This window comes from Anguilla rostrata, chromosome 18 (genome assembly GCF_018555375.3).
Source record: "Anguilla rostrata isolate EN2019 chromosome 18, ASM1855537v3, whole genome shotgun sequence".
Classification (NCBI taxonomy): Eukaryota; Metazoa; Chordata; class Actinopteri; order Anguilliformes; family Anguillidae; genus Anguilla; species Anguilla rostrata.
In genome coordinates, this window is record NC_057950.1 from 5,030,735 (window position 1) to 5,053,945 (window position 23,211).

The following is a 23,211-nucleotide window of genomic DNA, read 5'->3' on the forward strand; positions in this document are numbered from 1 at the left end:
CTCAGGGGGATTCGGGTCTAAGCAACTGGTGGCCGGTTGGTTAGAAGGCTGTCCCCAGGCCTTTCCATGTCCTCATAGTCATCAGGAACAGATCAGCCAAAATATTGTACTGAATGCCTATCTACAAGATCACAATAAACAGCTATCACGTGTCATTCATCAAGAGAGGCACCTACGTGAGCTCCCAAACATAACACTACCTTTTCATATTTATTTTTGACAATGAAATGGTTTTCTTCCATGCTGTTTATCACAATAGGCCACACTCAAACATCAAATGGCAACCGATAAAAAATTGTTTTTTAATTTTTATTTTTTACTGTATATAAGAATTATTATGCGACTAAGAGGTTTCTCTAAATATAATTTTACCTACTAATAATTTTGGTGATGTCAGGTTCTAAAATATGTTGAATTTTCCATAATGTAATTTAATACAACTTTTCTATGTAACAGTTATTGTATCATACTTTTTGCTGTTGTTGTTTTTTTTTTTTTTTTTACTTTTAGTGTTGTTAAGATTACAATGTTGCATTTTCTGTTCTTACTGGAAGCCACAAATAAAATATCTCAATCAAATTCAGCCTTTGTAATTATTGTGACATTTTAAAATGATTATCAGTGGTAGTGTCTCACTGGTGGATATTTCAACATTACTATATTGTCAGAGATTGGCAACACATGAAATAACTATATAGACAGTTTCATCATAATTATAAGATAATGGTGATTAATTGTTCCTGCGACCCTCTCAGTATAAATGGTTTCTGGAAATCTGAAGCAGTGAGGACAGAGACCACACATGTGTAGGCAGACAGTGTCTGTTTTATGTATGACCACAACCCCATCCCAAATATCAGCTTTTGCTTCGACAGAAAAAGACGAGTGAAATCTTTTTCTGTTTTCTTTTTTTTTATACCACAGGACTTACATGCTTTATTTTGTTGACCCTTTCGAAAGACAGCCAGCAGAGGGAGCTAGTGTTCCGTTTATTACTCTGTGCGTGTTTTTTGTTTTGTTCCCCTGGCGATGCTGACGTAATTTTCAACCACGCGTCCTTCTAATGCCCAACCTACCACAGTGTACAAGGCCAGAAACGAAACTTTAAGTAACACCACTTATACCACCATAGTGACGTACAATGAAAATACAAGTGCCAAGAGCTTTCATGAAGCAAGTGGCTGCATGCAACTACCTACCGCAAATACTGACCACAAGAGTTTCAATATATAAAGTGCGCAATATAAAAACAATATAAAGATATGTATGTTCATAATTGTGAATACACCCTATACAACTAATCTGTTCATATGTATAATGCCCTTGTAGATGAAAATATCAATGAATCAATCTGCAATGGCTTTTTGAAGCCAATCCAGCCCATTCATAACGAAAACAGAAGGGGCCTCATGTTCAGACATTTGTAGCAAAACGCACCCATGATATGCACTCAAAATACCCTCAATCGCTCATTCTGTAAACCCTGGAACATAACTCGGGGCAAGTCGGGCTAAAGATATCGTACACGACACGCATATAACGTCAGCTAGCGATATCCGTATATGGTCTTTCTTGATTCATGCACTGAAGCCCCCTTTCGATTTACTTGAATTTATAATGAATCATATCGTATATTAAGATACCAAAATATTGCATTAAACTACAATGTAAAAATATACAATTTCAATGGTAACCTTGGTCAGGTAGCCAACACATTTTTTGAGTTATGTCCTTGACAGCTGATTTTAGAACAGTTTGCTAACACAAAAACCTTACCAACGCCGCTCAGCACAATTGAACAAATCTGACCACAACTGACCCAGGATCAGCTATATGCAAGGGAGAAAAAAAACCTACACCTCGGTGTATACCGGCATATTGTCGGTCAGCCCCTTACGGAGTTCAGAGGTCGGGCTTGGACCCAGACATGCCAACCTAGCAGTAAAGTGTACTCTGTGAATTTGTGTTATTTAAAAGATCCAGCGATTGAATTGAAACATGGAGAACGATATTCTGGATTCTCTGGAGGACCTTGGGTAGGAAAAAACATTTGTTTTTTTGACCTGTTTTCTACATTTTGCTAACGCCGGCAGCCACCGCTTGTCGTAGACTAGCTAATTGTTTGCTCAGCGACAAATTGAGTGGCACATATGTAGCGACCTGAACTGGCTGTCCGATGCGGTACCGTCTTGAATTTTGCCACTGTCTGCTTGGAACATTAGACTTTCTAATATCAGCGAACTATACAGATGTGGTTACATGCATTACTACTAAACGCCGAGCTAGCGTTCTCTTTTTTGATTGCTTACGATAGACTGAAAAAATGTGCCAGGACGTGTGGCAGTTAGCATGTTAGCTACAGTACAGCTCGCTGAAGTATTTACACTGGTTTGAAGTTGAAATGACCTCACTTATGCTATTTCTGTTAAGAAGCTAACTTTTATTACGTTGCCACAATAGGTTGTTCCAAAAAGGATTGTCAGTCCTGCCACTTAGCTAGCATTCTAGCTAGTTAGGTGTGGTCTCCCATTTTCACACTGACAGCAACGTATTCGCTGTGTGTGTCCTGACATAATTACATTTTAAAAAATTATATACCTTAAAAATATATATCTTAAAAATAAGTTTTAATTTGTCGTTCACTGATATCTGCAGTGACGCCACATCACTAATTTTAGCTAGCATACAACCAATCTAGTGGTCCATTATCTTACTAGATAACTAACTCCAGCTTGTTGGACGTGTGCGTGACAGGGCCTGTACAGGAGGAAAGTCTGTGACCTAGCTCCATATGTCAAATTCATGAATTTTTCTCCAGTTCAAGGCCAAAAGTTATTGCTGAAACTTGATGCGGATTTGGAGTATGTAAGGTTTTTTAACCTCTTTGTACAAGTTCCAGGTAGTATGATCCCCGTACAGAAATCCACTGTATCTGCACCAGCAGTGCTGGTTTTAAAACCAGCTTTCCGTGTTGCAGGTACAAAGGTCCCCTGCTAGAGGATGGGGCACTGGACCAGGCAGCGAGCACAGGGGCCGCCTCTCCGGAGTTCACCAAGCTGTGCGCCTGGATCGTCTCCGAACTCAAGCTCTACTGCAAGCTTGAGGAGAATGTGCATGCTACAAACTGTGAGAACTGCAGCTTATTTTTTTATTCAATGTATTTAATTAAAAAAAAAAAACGTTTGTGGGGAGGGGGGGTGTTTGGGGGTTTTGGGAATGGGGGGAGGCAGGTCGCTGCTGCTCATGCAAATTTGGTCTCAGAATAGAACTTCAGCCATTTTGTAAAGAGTTTCAGACAGAAGTGTATGACTCACTTGTTTGTTTTAAGATAAGATAAGATGGCCTGTTCTCAGAGTAATGATGGGACCCTCCTTTGAAAGTATACCATGTGGCATGTGTTCGTGTTCATATGGTATATGGCATAGTGTTCATAATGCTGGCAGTATTGGATTTGGAGCGCTGTGCAAAGGAAGAGGCTGATCTAAAGAGGACAGGTACTCTCTGTGTTACTGAACCTTTACACAGCTTGCAGAATTAAACATTACTGATAATGTTAGGGTAAACAAGAATCTTTCACGAGCGCACTGCCGTAAGGTTGCCTCAGTTCCGTAAAAGAGCAGCGTGATGCACACACATCGGTTTCCTTGTTGCCTACTTTCTCCTTAATGCTTTAAAAAAATATATATATTTTTTTTAAATTAAGACCGCCCCCTTTCCCCCTTTACGTGGAATGTCCTCCTCAGGTCCCACCGAGGCAGAGGGGTTCCAGCTGGAGATGAGCGGCCTCCTCGCGGAGCTGGTGTGCCCCTACTCCGTCCTCACCACCGGGGACGTCACCAAGCGCCTGCTCGACAGGGGCAACTGCTTGCTCCTCCTCAGTGAGTTTGTGCCGTGCTGTTCTTTGCGTAGCGTGGTCTAATTTTGTGAGGACTGGTATGGCACCTTGCACAAAACTGCGATGCCCAGAGGATAGTCTGAGAGGCTCAGTGAAACAAGGGCTGCATAATGTTTGCATTGCGAGAATAATAATGAGAACATTAGCAATACCGAAACTGCAGCGTTTAAGTGTTGAAACCCCACTTTTGGTTCCCTGTGTCTCTCCTTCCTATCCTTCAATAAACATCATTGTACAGTATATGTACCATGCGTACAAATGCACATTTTGCATTGAAATATGTTCATTTCAAAAGTTTTCTCCCTAATTTGTAGTTGCCACCAGATCAAGAAGGTTCGTGATCCTAGTAAATCTCACGTACACTACCCTCCGCAATCCCAGAGGGCAAAGACTAGCACTAGACACCTTTGGTGCTAGTTAAGTCAGTTACCGATTTTTTTTTTCCCCGCTTGATTTGTTGTGACTAGTTTCTAGGCAGTGTAACATACTTTGGTGGAGAGTTCCATTGAGCCTTTTGCTAGCACGGCTTTAGCAGGCCCTGCCGTGCCAGTAGGTTTCTGAAGGGTAATGAGAGGAGGAGAACAAGCCCGTTCGGCTATTCCCGCTGTGGAGCCGGGCAAATTACGTCCCAAGGCCAGTCTATAGAAGAATCCAGCAGGTTTTTAATCTATAACGGGAGGGCAGAGTTCTGTACTGGATCTTGGTGCCTTTACTCCAGAGGGCCGGAGTGTAGCACAGTGGGTAAGGAACTGGGCTTGTAACCGAAAGGTTGCAGGTTCGATTCCCGGGTAGGACACTGCCGTTGTACCCTTGAGCAAGGTACTTAACCGAAAATTGCTTTAGTATATATCCAGCTGTATAAATGGATACAATGTAAAAATGCTATGTAAAAGTTATGCTATGTAGAAGTTGTGTAAGTCGCTCTGGATAAGAGTATCTGCTAAATGCCTGTAATGTAATGTACTGTTTGTCGCACTGAGGTGCTGCACTGGAGTTTCGTGGTTGTTCGAGCTGATGTCCGCTTCTCCTGCAGCCTTCCTGATCTCCGAGCTTGAGGCCTCCAGGATGATCCTGGTGAACAGGCCGCAGAAGCAGGTACAGGAGGCCGGGGGCAGCGACGTCTTCGTGGAGCTGAAGGGCATCTGCATGGCCCTGGGCATGTCCAAGCCGCCTGCCAACATCACCATGTTCCAGTTCTTCAGCGGCATCGAAAAGAAAGTGCGTTAAAAATGCAGCCTCCCGTCCTTCTGTGTGGCTTTTGGTCAGTGTGGAAAAGGGGAAACGGTCTCTGCACTGCAAACAATTCTTCCTACATCTGTGGTTTATTTACAACGACATGATCAACGTAGCAACCAGCTTGGCCTTCGTCAAGACCAAGTTTCAAAGGCCAACGTGGATTGAAATGTTGCTCATGTTGTTGTGGTGACTAATAAACCATTGGTTTATGGAGCAGTAATATGTTGCTTTTCTGTCTTTCACCACCGGCATAGACTATTCATGTGTGTGTTTTATCTGTTTTCATGCTTCATTTATGATATGTTGTATTGGAGCCAAAACAACATGGCAAAAGTTCTTAAGATTTGTCGAACATTCCCTGTAACAGTTTGCAGCTGTTGTTGTTTTTTCCAGTCAGATAATTTCAGTTAAAAATAAAAACGGACAGACTATAGCATTCAAGTATTTGGCTATGGCCATGGGATTTGGGCCATAATCGATTACAGGATTAAAATATTTTGGATCAATATTTTTGCAACTGGCTACAAAAAGAAAACATGAATCATAATCAAGATGTGTTCCTTCCCTTTAGTCGTTGTGTAGGAGACCTTAAGCACTATGCCTAGATTAGTGGGTTACTTATTCATTGTGTTGCCTGAATGTACCAGAAAAATGGAATCTTGGAGAGAGGTGATGTTTTTTATTTTCACCTCAAATTAATTTAAAATTTGAAAGACTTCTAGTAAAAGTAAGTACAAGTGACACCAACTATGACTCAATCCAAACAGGGCATTTTAAGCATAATTAATTGTTACCTGCCATGGTCTTGTGTCCTCAGCTGAAGGAAGCTTTGTCCAAGGTCCCACCAACTCATGTAGGAGGACCTCTGATGAAGAAACCCTTGGGTCCAGTACACTGGGTCAGTATCTGAGACTTCCTTTACCTTATCAGCCAATATAATAATAGTTAGAACCTCTGGTGGAAAGTGCAAAGAAGTGCAACTAAATTGGTTCCTGGTATAAAATGTAAAAGTTACAAGGAAAGACCTGAAGTAATTTTTAAATGTATTTTCTTGCTGTTTTCTCCTCAATTTGCAATGGCCAATTGTGTGTGTGCACACGTACGCTTCTTATTACCAAGTTAGCGGGGTAACTGCACTGAGTAAAGCCTGGAACTGTCCCAAATCTGGAACATGGACTGAAGTAAAAAGGTGGTAACTGGTGGCTTGACGCGCAGATTGCGGAGCGAAATGAAGCAGTGGTTTCTGTTCATCTAAAAGGTGCTCACAGCTTGATGTATGCATTTTAAAGGAGAAAATTGAAGCAATCAACCAAGCACTTGTGAATGAATATGAAGTCAGGAGAAAGATGCTGCTGAAACGTCTGGACGTGACAATCCAGTCATTCGGGTGGTCGAGCAGAGCTAAGGTAAGAGCAACGCTAACGCTTTTTTTTTCCATTTATTAATTGCGCAGTCAGCGGGGCGATTTTGTCAAAGCCTCTGGTCCTGTGGGATTTTCTCGTTTAGACGCACGCTGACAAGCTGGCCAAAGTGTACCCGCCGCTGCGTTCCACCCTGGCCTCGAAGGGCACGGTGTCCGTCGCCCACCTCTTCGCCGCCAGGGAGGACCTCTCCAAAATCCTGCGGACGAGCAGCGGGAGGATCCGGGAGAAGACTGCCTGCGCCATCAACAAGGTGGGCTGGCCGGAACCGAGATCTAAAATGAGTAAAGGAAAAATCAACATTGAGCTGAGGGATGGTGTTTCCTTAATGCGACCTGGGCCTGGGTCAAATATGTATTTGTTTTGGATTCAAATACTTTTCTACGCTTTACTGGTCTTGTCTAGTGCATTGGAACGAATGAAATACTTTCGAAAAGTGCAAACCCCGCCTTTTGGTCATATTGGCCGGCTCAGTTACACCAGGCAAGATCAATAGAGCACAGAAAAGTATTTGAATCCGAAACTGATTACACGTGACAAAACTAAAAGGAAATCTCGACTTGAAATGAATTTTCCATATCCACTAAGTATAATGGTGCAAGTCTAACTGTGCTGTAAGATGTGCAGGTGGACAGTGAAAATGCATTTCACATTGATTTCGTTTTAGTTTTATCTGAAAATCATTCATGCAGTCCAAGTCATTTCATGAAATCAAATTAGATTTTTTTTTCTTTGTCAGGGAGGAGATTGTATCATTTTCAGCTTTAGTTTGAATATGGCAAAGTTATACTGGCAAAAAATAGAAAAGTTAATGTCTGCTGGGATTTCATTTTCATTTTTGCATTACTTTTATTTTATGCATACTCAAACATGAAAGTTAAAATAAAGTAGTCAGTCAAATTTTTTATTTTATTTTGGCCGCATATTATCTGTGCATCATTAAAAAATGAAACCGCAAACGTGTTACAGAATTTAAATTTTCCAATGACCACTTTGATCTGAATATTGTCACATTTAGGCTTCCGTAGTCTTCATGTTCTGACGCAGTATATTTATATTTGATGGTCGTCCTTGACTTTTTGGTTTCTTGCATGCTAGGTTCTGATGGGGCGTGTACCTGACCGAGGTGGGAGACCCAATGAGATCGAGCCCCCCCCTCCGGAAATGCCCACCTGGCAGAAGCGGCAGGATGGGCCCCAGGGAGGGGGTGGACAGCAGTATGGAGGGGGTGGCAGAGGAGGAGGAGGTGGTGGAAGGGGAGGCTATGACCAGGGAGGGCGAGGAGGTTATGAGCGTGGGGGCAGTAGGGGTGGAGGAGGTGGAGGTGGTGGCAGGGGGGGTAAAGTTCAAGGAAACTGGTCGGAAGGTGGGAGCGGAGGTGGTGGCGGAGGTGGTTACCACGGCAACTACCAGGAGGGAGGCGGCCACCAAGGAGGTGGGGGGAGGGGAGGTTACGGTGGCGGAAATTATCAGGGCGGGTTTCAGGGCTCTACTTACCAAGGAGGGGGGGGATACCAGGGTGGGGGCGGCGGAGGCAGCGGCGGAGGCGGCGGCGGAGGCAGCGGAGGCTATCAGGGTGGAGGGGGCGGGTACCAGCAAGACAACCACTACCAGGAAAGAGGTGGCCGAGGCGGGCGAGGGGGTCGGAGCAGAGGCGGACGGGGAGGACAAGGAGGTGGCTGGGGAGGGCGAGGCGGGCAGAATTTCAACCAAGGGGGGCAGTTTGAGCAGTTCTTCCAGCAGGGGGGCCATCAGTATAACCAGGCCGGCTTCGGGCAGGGCAGGCACTACACAAGCTGAGGGGGAACCACCCTGGCGGGGTGATCGCGGCACTGCTCACACAGAAGCTCCTTCGAATGAGAGAGACAGGAAAGACGCCTTACAGGTTCAGTGCGAAGAAGCAGAGAGAACTTCCCATAGCGAGATTTTTTTTTCTTTTTTTCCTTTTTTGGTTTTGCAGGTCGAGTGCTCTTTCGGTGGGGAATGTGAAATCGGTGTTGCACTAATGTTGGACGCTGACAAGCATCCATCTGACCCAAGCTAGTTTCCACTACCATTTTTCTGCATCACATGACTTTGTTCAACAAGTTTAGCTTTGATTGTTCTGATGTAATCAGCACATACAGCACACCTTGTTTCAGGTATGAGACAACTCCTATTATCCTCGTTCACCAGATGGTCCCTGAAGCTAAAGAAAGCTGACCTGCAATATTTGTGTGTTTACCATTGGAAATAATACATTAACTGTTCTGTAACAACACTGGGTTGATACTGACAAGCCTTATCTTGGGGACTATTTGAGAGGTATAGTGTTGTCCGAGTCCAGAATTTCTGTGTCACAAGTACATTTTCTGACCGTGACACCACATGAACATTTTCATAATGTCTCCTGTTGAAAAATGGTGTTGAATTCTTGAAGTCCATCCTCTAGCTTTTTTTTTCAATGAGAAAATACTTGAAAGGACATGTATTTCTTCTCCAGTGAGATTTGCTTTAAACATGTGTGTTCATTGGACTGGACTGCTGCCATTTTGGAGAAGATTGACTGTGGTTTTGCTGTTGCAAATAACCGTGATGGACTTTAATGTTACTTTTTTGGGGAAAAAAGCCACGTGATGCTGCTTTTTTTGGAAATGTTGTGTACATACATTATTAGGAGATGTGAAAGACATTGAACGTGTGATTGAATGAAAAGTGAGCAATAAAAAAAGATAAAATGAATTCATGTCGAGAATTTTATTGGAGTAATAGAAAGCACCCAACAACTGAAAAGTAGTTTATTGTGGCATACTCTCCTTGTAATTTCCTTATCCTGTGGAAGAACATAGACACAACGTTCAACGTTCAAATATCTAGTTTACTTTTAATTTAATTTGCTCCCTGGGATATCTCAATGGCCAGTGAATTTGACTGCTGCTCGACCTATAGATCAGTCATTCAGAAATAGGATCAGATGCTAAATAAGTAACCCGAAATAAAATAGTCAGAGATAGAGTGGACAGAGAGACTCAAGCTGCTGCGTGTTCTGTCCACAAGCATATTGTAGTACGTCTGGGAACTGGCTGAACATTTGTTGAAACCAAACAATTATATGAATATGCAAGAATTCCCATGGGCGTTAAGCAAAACAGTGATCTTTAAACCTTTCCACATGAGCTCCAGATCAACCAGTCTATTTTTAGGATCTATTCATTTAGTTATTATATACGACAAGGTACATTTCTAAGCAAACCAAAAACATATTTCATAAATATGCATAATGTGTCCTATTTAAGAACACATGTACTGTCACATAAAACAATTTTCACACAATTGGCTTATCACAATTGCATGTCCCTCTGAATGTTTTCACTGCGCATTACGAAGCAATAATTGAAGAAATATGACTCGTTTTGTTTTTCAGCAAAAAACGAAACCTTTAAAAAACCTGAATGTCTCTCTCCTCCGCTTTCCTCTTCTTCATTTGTCAGACTTTACATGTTGGTAAATGCTAACAATTCTCGACAACGCCTCCTGCTGGTTCACATAAGGAACTGTTGTTTCCGCCTTTTGGTTGAGCAGCCAATAATCCCAATGGTTCACACGTGACTGCTAGTTCTTCAAGAGGATTGGCTGTCAGTGATACTCGTGTTTCATTGTATTGGCTAAGCGGAATTTTAAAATGCGGCTCCTTGTAACGTTACGTTGAATTTGAAATGATCACACAAGAGGAGTTCGGAGGAGAAAGTGGGAAAGTTTCTTGATAACATATCAGACTATAATAGTCTGCTAAATTAGCAAACGTGGTCTCGCCTGTATTCTTTGGTAACGTGAAATCGGAGTGGCGTACACTGGAGCGACTTAGCACGCAATGGATATTAGGACATCTTCACAGTAAGTTCTATTAACTGTTTTGACTAGCTGACGTAGCTCTGGGAGGTCAGTGGTTTTACGAACAGTCGTGATCTCTGACAGAAACTTACGGTGTATCAAAATGTACTTATTTAAATAGAGTAATATACATTAGCTATGTTAGCTTAGTGTCCATTGCTTTCAGTGCTCCCACACTGCCGTTCACATGCTCTTGCATTGATTCAAATTGACGTGGAAAACAGAAAAACAATTCCGGTTTTCTTTTTTTTATTAAAGTTAGCTAAGTATGATAACACAGCGTATGTGAAGTTACATGACACATCATGGCTAAACAGCGTTTCCGACATGATACATTACCCAACTCTAAAATAAGGGTTCATGTAATATATTGGGGACACTGAATATTTTAAAGTAGTTAACCTGCAGAGAGATTATGTTTGTGAAATATAAAAACGGTTGACAAATGTCTATTGCAGGAGGTTTGAGGCAAGTCTGAGTAGTTACACTGGAGATGATCCGCTCGATCTGTGGGACAGGTAAATATATTAAATATTTGTTCATTTTAGAACTTGAATGTGTATTTGAATTTATGAATTTGTAGCCTATATCTTTGCTTGACTTTTGACATTTATGACTTTTAGGTATATCGGGTTTCTGGAGAAGAAACTACCAGCTGGAGAACAGAATAGCATCTCAGTGGTATTGGACCGTCTGGTTCAAACCTTCCTTCCACAAACCCGCTACTACGACGATGTCAGATACATCAACTACTGCATCAAATGTGTACGTCGGTACATGTATGTCAATATGAAAAACGTTGCGTTGTCCTGGATAGAAGCCTTTGTAGTTGTTAAATGTAACGTGTTTTCTTCGTTCCAGGCGAGCTATTACAGTGAACCAATCAATCTGTATAGCTACATATACGCCAAGGGTATCGGCACCAGAGCAGCTGCCCTCTACATTGCCTGGGCAGAGCAGTTTGAGAAACAGGGTCTGCTTCCTCAGGCGGATGCTGTGTACCAGCGTGCTGTGGAAAACCTGGCTGAGCCAGCTGAATTAGTCCTCCAGCAATACCGGTAAATACAACCGCCTCAATCTTCTGCCGCATAGGAGTGCCAGCCTTACGGTTCTTCATTTCAGAGGTGTTCGGCGGCAGGTTTAAACTATGTCTGTTCTCCTGTGTCTCTTTTTGTATAAAATTGAATATTTGATTATTGGATGTGTTTGTTCATTAATAAACCTCAATGTTACAACTTTTGATAGAAAGGGTATGTTTTTATACCATTGAAGAGATGAGGCAAAACTGTATTTCAAATTGAGTAGGTATCTCACAACTGAGTTATATTGATGTTTCTTGTGTGCCTATTTGTATGGGTTGAAAGGGAGCCCCATCTTACCCAACTGCTGCAGAAGGTTCTCATATTTTATATTTTGGTGCGCTTCTGTTTTGTTCTCATGTAGGTTGTTCCAAGCCAGGATGCCTGTGAGTCAGACTGCGGGAGCAGGTGAGTTTGGCTCTCTCCATTGCAGTGTGTATAGAATTATTTCGTGGTGAATTTAAAAAAAGGGAGAAGCTAAATTCTGCAAAAAAAAATGTCTCTTTTTATATGATCAGGAGCTGCGAGGAACCCTCTGCAGAATTCCCAGCTGATCAATCAGAAGGAACGCCCAAGGGAGACTGCCCCCCCGCAGTGCACGGTACTGCCTAAATAAAATAAACTGCTTTTCCGACTTATTTTTGGTGGCGTGATCAAGGACGAGTTGCTTTCTATTCAAGAAACGGTGATGAGATTTATTTTGGGGCGACAGCATTGTACCGGATCTTCGTTAGCACGAACATGCATTTCCGTGGCAAAAAAAGCTTTGTCTCTTATCTTTGTGTCTGTTGCCACAGGAACTAGAGGGTCTGGAACAATTTCCTGTCGACAAAACGATACGCATGTAAGCACCAAGCGCTTCCACCAAATATTTGCCCTTTTTTTTTCTGTGATCCTTTGTGACTTTTTTTATCTACAGTGGTTTTAAATGAGACTTCATTAGAGTGTTTTTATTAGAGTGTTTATTGAGCCCAGTTCAGACCAAAGATTCGCGACACGACCAGCTGCAACTGGTGACTCTTTGCAACATTCTGAACTGGCCAACTGCGATCAGACAACCTGAATCGAGCGCGGGCATCAGGCGTTCTGAGACGAGCGGTTCGAACCGCCGCAGTTCCCCTCAGCGACGTTCTAAACGGTTTTGTTGCGTCGCTAATCTTTGGTCTGAACTAGGCTTTGGACCGTATGTGTACCAACAGAGAACGTGTTTCCTCTCCTCTACAGAATCTCTAGGTCTGAGAACGCGCTGGTGAAGCAGCCCGCGCCAGGCCCGGCTGAAGGCCAGCAGTTCGTGTCCATGTACTGCGTGAACGACCTCGTGTGCGAGGGCTCCGAGCTCAGCTTCGAGGAGCTCCGGGCTCGGCGCTACTTCGACAAGCGCAGGCAGCTCGAGGAGCTGAGGGAGTGGGGTGCGTTGTGCCTCGCCTGTCCCTGTATCCCCTGTTCATCTGTCCCTATAACCCACCTTAATTCCTCTCTTCCCCCCCCCACAGTTTTACTGCAACAGAAGAGGTTTTGACTGGTGTGATGCATTATGGGTGGAGCTGTCAACCTGTCAGTCATCCACTCATTTAACAACAGTCAAAAAGCTTTGCGCTCCACGGAAAGACTCCGTTATTGGTTGATTGCATGTTATAGCTCCACCCACTTCGGTTTAAATGACGCCTTATTCTCACATCAGTAGTATATATATATTTTCATCTGAATGGTTCTCATTGGTCACACGGGTCGGTTCAACACATGGGAATAATATTGGTCGCCGTACCTGCGTACTCTAATAACATCACACTCTAATCTAGCTGCTGTCACTAAGTGGTGTGGTCAGGCAGTTAAGACGGGGAACTGCAATGACAGATAGTATTTGAATCGCGCTACGCAATGTTCCCTCTGCTCTTGTGGTGCAGAGTGACGGATAGATGGAGTTTTAACGTTCCCAAGCTGTTTTGTGACCCGCTTCGATGTGCTCCGTTTCCAGAGAAACAGCGGAGGCGCTTGCTCGAGGAAGAGGAGGAGGTGAAACAGCTGAAGAGGAGACTGGCGGAGCTGGACAGTCACCTTGGCCCTCGAGCAGCGGGGGCGGGGAGCTCTGGCAGAGCGCCGCCGCAGTGGGTAAGCACCGGAGGGCGCAGTTAGCCACCCGACTGCGGCACTTCACCTTGAGGCTGGAGGTCTCCAAGGCTCTGAGTGACTGTTTCAGATAAGGGGCATGCCAATGCAGCTGCTCCCGTTACTAGGTGCCACTTTTGAGCTCAGCTTAGCTTGTGTATGTAGCTCCAGATTCTTAAAGACCACGTTTTTAGTTTGGAAAAATGTTTAATGTACAGCCTGCTAAAGGAATTAATAGTGGAGATCGGTGGTCGTTAATAAACACTGAAAGCTCTTATGTTGCCACAGCAAGTCAGAGATCATTCCTATTCTCAGACAGAAAGCCTGCCCCTCAACTTACCATCTCCACCTGTTGAAGGTCATTCCAGCCAGCTTCTTTGCGCAGGTGTGAGTGTACCTGTAGACCTGCTGTGTACCTGCCTCTTCACCTGCTGTCCTCTGTAATGCCGCAGGGCTTTTCCCAAGGAGACCGTTCATCTGCGAGGCAGACGGCAGAGCCGAGCCCGGAGTTCCTCCAGCGGTCCTTCGTTCAGCCCACGGGGCCCGGCGCAGGCCTGCCATTCAGCCACAGCTCTGGAGCGGCCTCCGGCGCCGGTCCGGCGCGTTGGGCCGGGCCGGACCTGAACGCGACGGCGCAGGGGATGCTGGGATTGACCTTACCCTGCGGCTCATTTCAGCAGCCAATCGCTGAGACCGTGCGGCCTGGGGAACAGAGTCTGCCGTTTGTACGGACGGGTCCTGCTGAGGAGGAATATGAGGAGGAGGAGGAGGCCGCCGCAGCGTGCGAAGGCGCCGCCGCCGTCCCAAACGGCTCCTCCTTCAACCCGCTGCTGACGGAAAGCCCCGCCCCCGGCGCCCAAGCCCCGCCCCCCTCCTCGGCGGCAGCTCTGCACGCCTCCCTGCTCGCTCCGGCCCTGGAGAGGAACGCTGACCCCGTCAGCTGCTCCTTCTCGGCCCCCCACAGGACCCCCAGTGCGCGGGCCGCCGCCGCCGTCGCCTCTCAGGGCCTGGCCGGCCGCTCGTATCTGAACGGCTCGGCCAGCGTCTTCGCCAGCAGTCTCCAGCAGCACTGCTTCCACCAGCACAGCTTCAGAGAACAGTAAGCGCACAGGATTATCTCAACGGCCATTATTTGCTCGGGTTTGCAATATTATCGCTTATGAATGAACCATGTTTTGTAAGTTCTGCTACTGCGACAATGCTGCTTCAAGTCATTCCAACAATCTGGCTGTTAGCTAAATGGTTCAAGTTGGTTCTGAAGAGTTCCGGTGGAGTGGATAAAAACATGAACCCCCCCCCCCCATGTGCACCTTTTTGAGTCCGACGCGAGCAGGGTGACTGAAGTGGCTTCACGTGCGTTTGCCGTTTGTTTTTCAGGGATGTTCCTGACGGTGTGATGTCAGAGACGGAACCACAGCCAGATCGTAAGTGCGCTGAATCTCCACTAACAGATCTAAGTTCTGTTCATTAACAGATCTGTGGCCAGTGTGAACGAGGGGTCGGGGGGAGGGGGGGGTGGTGGCTGGTGTTCGAGGCTCACTTCTCTCTCTCTCTCATCACAGTGTCACAGGGAGGGACGGGGAATCTGTCCCATGTCACCCCCAACACTTCCCTGGGCCTGGTCCAAGCCACGCCCTCCCGAGTGCAGCCTTCTCCGACCGTCAACACGCGGGAAGCACTGGGTAAGCTCAGCCGTTTCTGGGTCTGTTCAGCGCATTATAGTCCAGTCGGTTACCAAGCTGGATTTTGTTTTTCTCAGATGTGTGTGCTGCTGCTGATATTTGTGATAAACCGCGCTGCGATTCTATGTCTCTGCTGTATTGTTGCCATTAGGGATGCATGGCCAAAAGCAGTAACGATGATTTGTCTGGTCACCTCTCTGATGAATGTACGTGGAGTCACCATATTGGCTCACCAGATGGGCTGCGATTTCGGCATTGAGCTGATGCTGATGCCGATTTAAACCAATTTCAGTTGATGACGTGACACAACCCCCCAATGTTATTGTGCATCCGTAGCTGCTGTTTTATGAGACATCGTGTGATTCACACGCCTGTCATATTGAGGCAGTGTTTATTTTCTCCATGAGTTGTATGAGTGGTCTTGACAATGAAACTGAAAGAGTACGGTGTGGCCCATGGGATTGCTAACTTGTTTGCTGTTGATTGGCTCCAGACGTGATCATGGACATGTTCCAGGCGCCAACCTTCTTCCACGATGACCCGTTCACTGGTGGGCCTCGAAAGGACGATGACAGTTTCGAAGCAGCCTGCAGAAATAAGAGTAAATTTGTCTTTGAGTTTATACTATACAGTACATTTGTCTTTGAGTTTATACTATACAGTACATTTGTCTTTGAGTTTACACTATACTGTACATTTGTCTTTGAGTTTACACTATACTGTACATTTGTCTTTGAGTTTATACTATACAGTACATTTGTCTTTGAGTTTATACTATACAGTACATCTGTCTTTGGGTTTATACTATACAGTACATTTGTCTTTGAGTTTACACTATACAGTACATTTGTCTCTTTATACTGTATTTGCAAGCTTCAGGGGGGGCTGTTACAAATATTACAACCAGATGGTCAACTCTTACATTCCTTTGGTCCTCACTTTTTCTTAACAACTGAAGGCTCCACTTACTAACAAAAGTTCATGTTGATTTTATTTTTTTAAAAGATCGATGGTGTACTTTTTCCTTCGTATTTTTATTTATTGTATTTATTCAGACCGGGTTGAGCGGTGACAGTAACTGAAGGCTACCCTATGCACTGCCCCACCCAAGGCGAGAAATTCCAGAAAGGGAACTGTCCGTTTAAGTCATTTTTCAGAAGATGGCGTCAAATTGGAAGATGTTATGGCAACCATTCACGGAAGACCAAACTTCCAAAAATGTTTAGAACATGGAGCTGACCTTCTGGGCAGTGTGGTATTCTTGGATAACGTCGTTTGTTGTGGGTAGCAGTGTTAACCACAGCTGCTGTTCTGTGTGGCTCTTGTAGGCAACAGGTCTTCCCTGGGGAGGCCCCCGGCTGCCACCCCATTCGCCATCTTCCAGGATGAAAACGACAAGGAAAACGGAAGGTGAAGCCATTTCGGGGCTGTTTTTAATACAATACAATACAATACAACACAACATACTTTATTGTCCCCGTGGGGGAATTTGTCTTGGACTCAAATGCTGCACACACACAGCTGCCTCCATAGTAGTAAAAAAATAAAATAAATAAAAAACAACGTAAGCAAATCACAACCTCAAATTACACATATTGCACATTACACATATTTGCACATTACATACTGTATATTGCACATATTACACACATTGCACATATTACACAACCAGTGATAAGAACACCATGAAGCTTTCGCACAACCCCTGCAACCTTCTTACGAGTCTTCTCTGTTCTGTGAACTTTTTTTTTTTTCCAATGACTTCAGTTTGTTTTTTATTGGTTTTTTTAAATAGTCATCCCTGTAGTGTGTCCATGGGAGCGGAAAAGGCTCAGCCACGGGTTCTGGCGGACATCCCCGTGTCCAAACCGGCGAAGCAGACGGTGAGTACGGAGTGTAGCACAGTGGGTAAGGAACTGGGCTTGTAACCGAAAGGTCGCGGGTTCGATTCCCGGGTAAGGACACTGCCGTTGTACCCTTGAGCAAGGTACTTAACCGGAATTGCTTCAGTATATATCCAGCTGTATAAGTGGATACAATGTAAAAAGTTACCTTCTATGTAAAAAGCTGTGTAAGTCGCTCTGGATAAGAGCGTCTGCTAAATGCCTGTAATGTAATGTAATGTAATGAGTACATCCCAGCCGCTGATCTGTCATCGCTGCTCCTCGGTCATCCTGTAGACGGGTTGGAGTTCCTTCCTGATCTCTTGCAGGTCAGGTGGTGTATGTTAGAGCTTGTTGTCATTCCTGTAGGTGTTGAGCTGATTGGAGCTATGAGTGAAGAATTAGGGGTGTGGTTTTATTGGTGGTTGGTGTTTTTTTTGGTGAGGATGGGAGTGTAGTATAATGGGTAAGGAGCTGGCAACCTGAAGGTCACCGGTTCGATTCCCAGGTTGGAACACTGCCGTTGTACCCTTGAGCAAGGTACTTAAGCTGCATTGCTTCAGTATATATCCAGCTGTATAAATGGATGCAATGTAAATGCTGTGTAAAATTTGTGTAAGTCACACTGGATAAGAGCGTCTGCTAAATGCCTGTAATGTAATGGAGTGCTGTCTGATTGGTGGCTGAGTCTCGATGGAGATGGTATTTTAACTGAGTCTTCTCCGGTACCAGGATGTACACTCTGGTGTAGAGTCCATGACGGAGGAGAGCATGATGTGGGGAGCCCGTTACAACAACACTCTGGACCCCTGTCCCAACAACACGGGGGACTTCGCTCTTTCGGCTCACCTGGTCTCCACCCCCTTCTCCCGCAATGCCCCGCACTCATGGGACCTGGAAGACCAAGGTAACGCTCTGAAAGGAACAATGTGTTGCTGAGTGAGTGAGAGAGAGATATCCGTATCACTTGTAGTTGTTTGACTGCTGTGTTTGTCATGTAGAAAACGGTCCACACACAGTTTTCAGTGGCACTGAAGAGATGCCCTATCAGCGCAAGCCAACAAAACTCAGGTATTGTAGTTCCTTTTACTTTTTACTTTGTTTAAAATTTTATTTTTTGTTTTGTTTTTTAAATCCATGAGTAAATGTGCTCTGACCTACGATGAGCACCCCCAGCAGAGGCCTTTGTGCCCTTTGTATGCAGTGCTTCTTGGGTATTAGCGTTGGTTTTTTAGCTTGTGTAATTTTCTCTAATTGTTTTTTTTTGCAAGGTCAATTTTATCTTCAGCCTCATTTAAAAGCGTTCTGATCAGTCCTGTCCTTTCTCCCGAATGTCCTCAGCCCGATACTGGAGCACAGCCCGACCGCGGAGAAGGGCCAGCGCTCGGAGATGGCGGAGTGCACGGTGGCGGCCCGCGGGGACGGCGACCAGGCGACCCCGGAGGCCGGCGAGCTGGGGCGGCTGGTCGAGCACGGCCTGGCCGCCTCCTCCGCCTCCGTCACCGTCCTGCCCCAGCCGACCGCCGCGCTGTCCTTCCCCGAGCAGACGCAGGTGGCCGAGGAGGACGCCGGCGGGAGCCCCGCCCGCAGATCTGCGTCCGTCAGGGACGTCTGCATGAGCCCGGTGCAGCCAGCCGATGAGGATTCGAGCTGCAGCCCCGCCCGCGGCTGTGCGCCGGTCAGGGACGTCTGCATGAGCCCGGAGCAGGCCGCTATGCCCGACTGGTGCCTTCCCGGGAGTCCCACTCACACAACCGGACTGGACTGGGAGGTCCCCATGAGCCCAGCCCCAGCACCCACGCACAACCCCCACGTCCCAGTTAGCTCGGCTCCCTCTGCCCCTGCAGGTACCGTCTGCTTCCTGGATTATGTTAATTTAGTTAACTTCAGTTGTCCCCCAGAATCAGCATTAAGCATGTGTTGAGACCGTCTTCTCGTGTCCTGTCCGGCTGCAGGCCTGGTTTCCGATCCCTGGGATGAAGAGCTGATCTCCAGCCTACTCTCCGGTCTGCCTGCTCTGCTCTCCTCTTATCCTGGCTTTGTCTCCTGGGGCTGCAAGCTCCCCAACATAGCACCAAAGATCACTGTAAAAATGGGTGAGGAAGTGAAGCCCATTAAATGGTCCATGAGTTATCTAGGAGCAGCGGATTCTTAGATTTGTGTTTCACTTGAATATGCTAAATAAAATAAACAGATGTGTTTTTCATGTTGGGGAAGTGGACATTTGTCAAAATTCATAATTTGGGAATATTCCTGAAAAATATTATGTAAACAAAAAATTAAAAAAATATATATATATTTCACTTGGGTAGAATAATACATTTTTGTTTGTGAAAACCCTAGGTAAGAAATCCCTCCATGTGGATTCCATTCTTGGGCAGGGAGCGTTCGCCACAGTCTACCAAGCCACCGACCCCACGACCTCCAGCAAGCTGGTCCTGAAGGTGTGCACCCAAACTACCGACTTACGCAGCCTTAGACGCCTTCGGTTTCCTTCAGGTTTTTATGTGCAACGTAAAAACCTGAAACCGGTGTGGGTGCATGTGTTTGTATGCAATAGATTGAGGACCATGATTAGTCAATTATAGTTGAACCAGATGTTGTAGTGCTGGGCTGTTGTAGTACTGGGCTGAAACAAATACCTACACCTACACCCACACCCTTTTTCGGATAGAATTGGAGACCCCTGGACTTAGGGTAATGTTTTAAAGTACTGAGTGGCCTATAAATCTGCAACAAACAAGCAAAGATGTAAGTTGATTGTAAAAAAATCTTAGAAATTTAAAATGTTGGAACCCCTGTATCAGTGGCTCCTTTCCTGAGAAGGGTCACGGTATTGGGATACAGGCCGATTTTGCTGAAGCTTTCCTGCGTTTCTCCAGGTTCAGAAGCCTGCGAATCCTTGGGAGTTCTACATCAACGGTCAGCTTAACCGGCGGCTTCAGCCCAGCGTGCGCCACCTCTACAACAACCTCTACTCCGCCCACATCTTCCACAATGGCAGCGTGCTATTGGGCGAGCTCCACAGCTGTGGCACTCTGCTGGTATGTCATATTATCGATTGGATTGGATTGTAATTCCCCAGCTCTGGTTTGAGGTTGCTCGAGGATTTGGCTCGACGGCATCGTGTGTCCCTTTCCGCCCCCCGCAGAACGCAGTGAACCTGTACAAGAACGTGGGCGAGAAGGTGATGCCCCAGCCTCTGGTCCTCTACTTCGCCGCCTGCATCCTGCACATGGTGGAGAAGCTCCACGCCGCCCACATCGTCCACGCGGACATCAAGCCTGACAACTTCCTGCTGGGGGAGAGGTGGGCGGAGCATCAGTCTTCTTCCTTCTCTGCACACACCTTTACTCTTAAGCCTCATTCGTCATGCAGTGCGTCAGGTGACCAGAAGCCAGATGCTTTATTGGCTGTTGCTGATTATCTCCAAACAAGTGTAAATGCTCTCTTAATATTCACGCGGAGTTTAATAGCTGGGATTAATCTTAGTTTACAGCCCAATTTACAGTTATATCTGTGACTGACACTAGTATAGTCCTCTTACATTTCAGAGATTTTTTGCCGAGTTTGTTTACATTTGAAAGTTACTTGTTTATCCCCTAAAAAGGAACAAGATGGCATTACTAGATGTCCCTGTGCGGAAAAAGAAAAATTCAGTCCTATGTGTAGTTCATAAGGTTTTAATGGTGACTCTATTTTTGTATGCGCCATGCACAGATCGGTGTCTTGTATACAGGTGCAGTATTGCAAATCAAGTACATACTTTTGTAAGTTCAGTTTTTTTTTCTCTCTCTCGCTCTTCCCAACCCCCTCCCCAGATTCCTTGAAAATGAAGATTTTGATCCAGACGGCCTTGAGCATGGATTGACCTTGATTGACCTGGGCCAGAGCATTGACATGACTCTCTTCCCAGAAGGCACTGCTTTCACGGCCAAATGCATGACCTCAGGCTTCCAGTGTACGGAGATGCTGGATGGGAGACCGTGGAATTACCAGGTAAAGTCGAGGGCATCACAGTTTACACTTCACAATTCTAATTTATTTTCAAGACGCATGTGCGCTCGTGAAGGCCATTAATTCCATCTCGTGGTGAACCCGGTGCTTTCATGAATCAAATGAGAGGACATTGAGTGTGGACATAAAATACTGATAAATAACTAATAAAATAACTTGTACATTAAAATAAAAATGCTTACAATTGAATTTTTAAATTTCAGACCGACTACTTTGGAATCGCAGGCACAGTTCACTGCATGATGTTTGGAACGTACATGAAAGTGAAAAAGGAAGATGGTGTTTGGAAGACAAATGGCATTTTCAAAAGGTAATGGCATTTCAATTGTATTACTTCTATTGCATAAATACTAAGAACAAAACCGACACTATGATGATATTAACCCTATTTAACAGGAATCCCCACAGCGAGCTGTGGCTGGAGTTCTTCCACACCTTGCTGAACATTCCCGACTGCAGCTCCCTGCCCTGCCTGCGCAGTCTGCGCAGCCGACTGACGGCCGCGCTGCAGCAGAACTACAGTGGCAAGCTGCGCTCGCTGAAGAGCCGCCTGGTGGTGCTGCTTCTCGAGAGCAGGCGGTCCCGCAGATAAAGACGCAAGCAGTTACTGAGCTGCTTTGGTGGACATATCCTGTAATGACCATACATGTCCGGTGTGTTTTGGCTTGTGGGGGGGGGGGGCTGATTTAAAAAAAATTTTTAAAAAAGAAGTTAACTTGTTGAATGAAAAGCCTTCACTTAGACTTGAGTCCACTTTTAAGGATTGAAAACGCTTGATCAAGGAATATGAAGCAATGTGGAAATACGTAATTTCACACCATACTATTTCAGAGTATCATCAGTTGTACAGGTATTTGGTGTGCTAGAAATCTTTTGTAATGTGTAAAGATTGTAGTACAAAAGGCTGTTAACAGGAATTGCATTATCACTTGGCAGAGAATAAAGTTTATGTTTTTAAGTTTTGTTTTTTTTTTAATTTTTAAAAAAAGAAATAGTCTCTGTTAAATGTGCAATTAATAAAATCAATTTTTACAATATTAAATTTGCGGGGAGGTTGATGTGTATCTTATGCAATGCAATATTACAATTTGATTTTCACGTAATATGAAATATGCTTTTGTGTTCCTATGATGAAGCATTAACTCAGAATTAAACTTAATGGGAGCATAATTCTTAAGAGGGTATAGTCAATAATGGGCCCACTGGTGTGTACATAAATTTAAAAAATTAACTGCTTCTCTCTACAGTTCCTAGTATTGTATCTCTTAGTTGTAGCATGTGTAGGTATCCAGTTGCTAATTCCATACCAAGTGACTCCTGTGACCTAAAATTTGAATTGTCCAAATTATACTGAAATCACCAAATAAGTATGCAGTTCAACTTTGATCTACCTCCAGTGTGTTGAGGTTTTTATTATATGCTTGCACTTATAATTATGTTATTGGTGTAGACATGTAGTATAGAATGCATTTGGAAAGATGCATTTGAAATGAGGGGTTTATAATATATATTTAATATGGTGAAATCGTATATATTTAATAGATGCATTTCAGACTAGCCACACTACCGAAAGCAATTGGTTCTGAATCAGAACATTGTTGAATGTGTCGGACAGAACATTCATACTTAAAGTGTAAGCACCACTAACGCATTGCCCAAAGATATTACACCAATTCGTTTTACTCTAGAGGTTTTTCATTAAATTAAGCTGAAATTGCTGCTAGTAGGCTATGGCTTCAAACTTGACAAATCGATCACTCAACCATAGACGGAAATACACCTCGAAGTGCATGTGGCGGAAATATAGCTACCCTGCCTGACGGACGGTCGGGAGCTAGCTAGTTAGCCCTACTTTAGGACATACTCTAATCTAAGGTATTTTTGTAGTATTCAGAGCCCTAGGCCGTACTCACTGAACTGTATAAGAAGTTCGTATGTAGTTCATTGGCCGTAGGCTACTGAATGGTTGGAGCCAGACCATAGACTGTATAAAAAACCAGACTCGTATGGTAATGATATGTC

At 44.8% G+C, this 23,211-nt stretch overlaps 2 protein-coding genes across 2 annotated transcripts; both read left to right on the forward strand.

The window, feature by feature from the left end:
* The first annotated feature begins 1,889 nt into the window (after positions 1-1,889).
* Positions 1,890-9,273, forward strand: fam98a (family with sequence similarity 98 member A). The gene is made up of 8 exons (XM_064317036.1): positions 1,890-2,036; positions 2,978-3,126; positions 3,744-3,878; positions 4,929-5,113; positions 5,949-6,029; positions 6,421-6,537; positions 6,638-6,805; positions 7,651-9,273. The coding sequence occupies exons 1-8, from the start codon at positions 1,999-2,001 to the stop codon at positions 8,350-8,352; spliced, it is 1,575 nt and encodes a 524-aa protein (XP_064173106.1). The 5' UTR covers positions 1,890-1,998; the 3' UTR covers positions 8,353-9,273.
* Positions 9,274-10,214: 941 nt separating this feature from the next.
* Positions 10,215-22,231, forward strand: bub1 (BUB1 mitotic checkpoint serine/threonine kinase). The gene is made up of 25 exons (XM_064317034.1): positions 10,215-10,425; positions 10,881-10,940; positions 11,046-11,187; positions 11,284-11,480; positions 11,866-11,909; positions 12,020-12,102; positions 12,299-12,345; positions 12,726-12,910; positions 13,477-13,610; positions 14,060-14,706; positions 14,985-15,031; positions 15,170-15,289; positions 15,783-15,890; positions 16,618-16,699; positions 17,085-17,172; positions 17,905-18,079; positions 18,174-18,243; positions 18,514-19,019; positions 19,128-19,268; positions 19,516-19,616; positions 20,055-20,216; positions 20,324-20,481; positions 20,994-21,171; positions 21,393-21,499; positions 21,586-22,231. The coding sequence occupies exons 1-25, from the start codon at positions 10,403-10,405 to the stop codon at positions 21,779-21,781; spliced, it is 3,801 nt and encodes a 1,266-aa protein (XP_064173104.1). The 5' UTR covers positions 10,215-10,402; the 3' UTR covers positions 21,782-22,231.
* Positions 22,232-23,211: the final 980 nt, after the last annotated feature.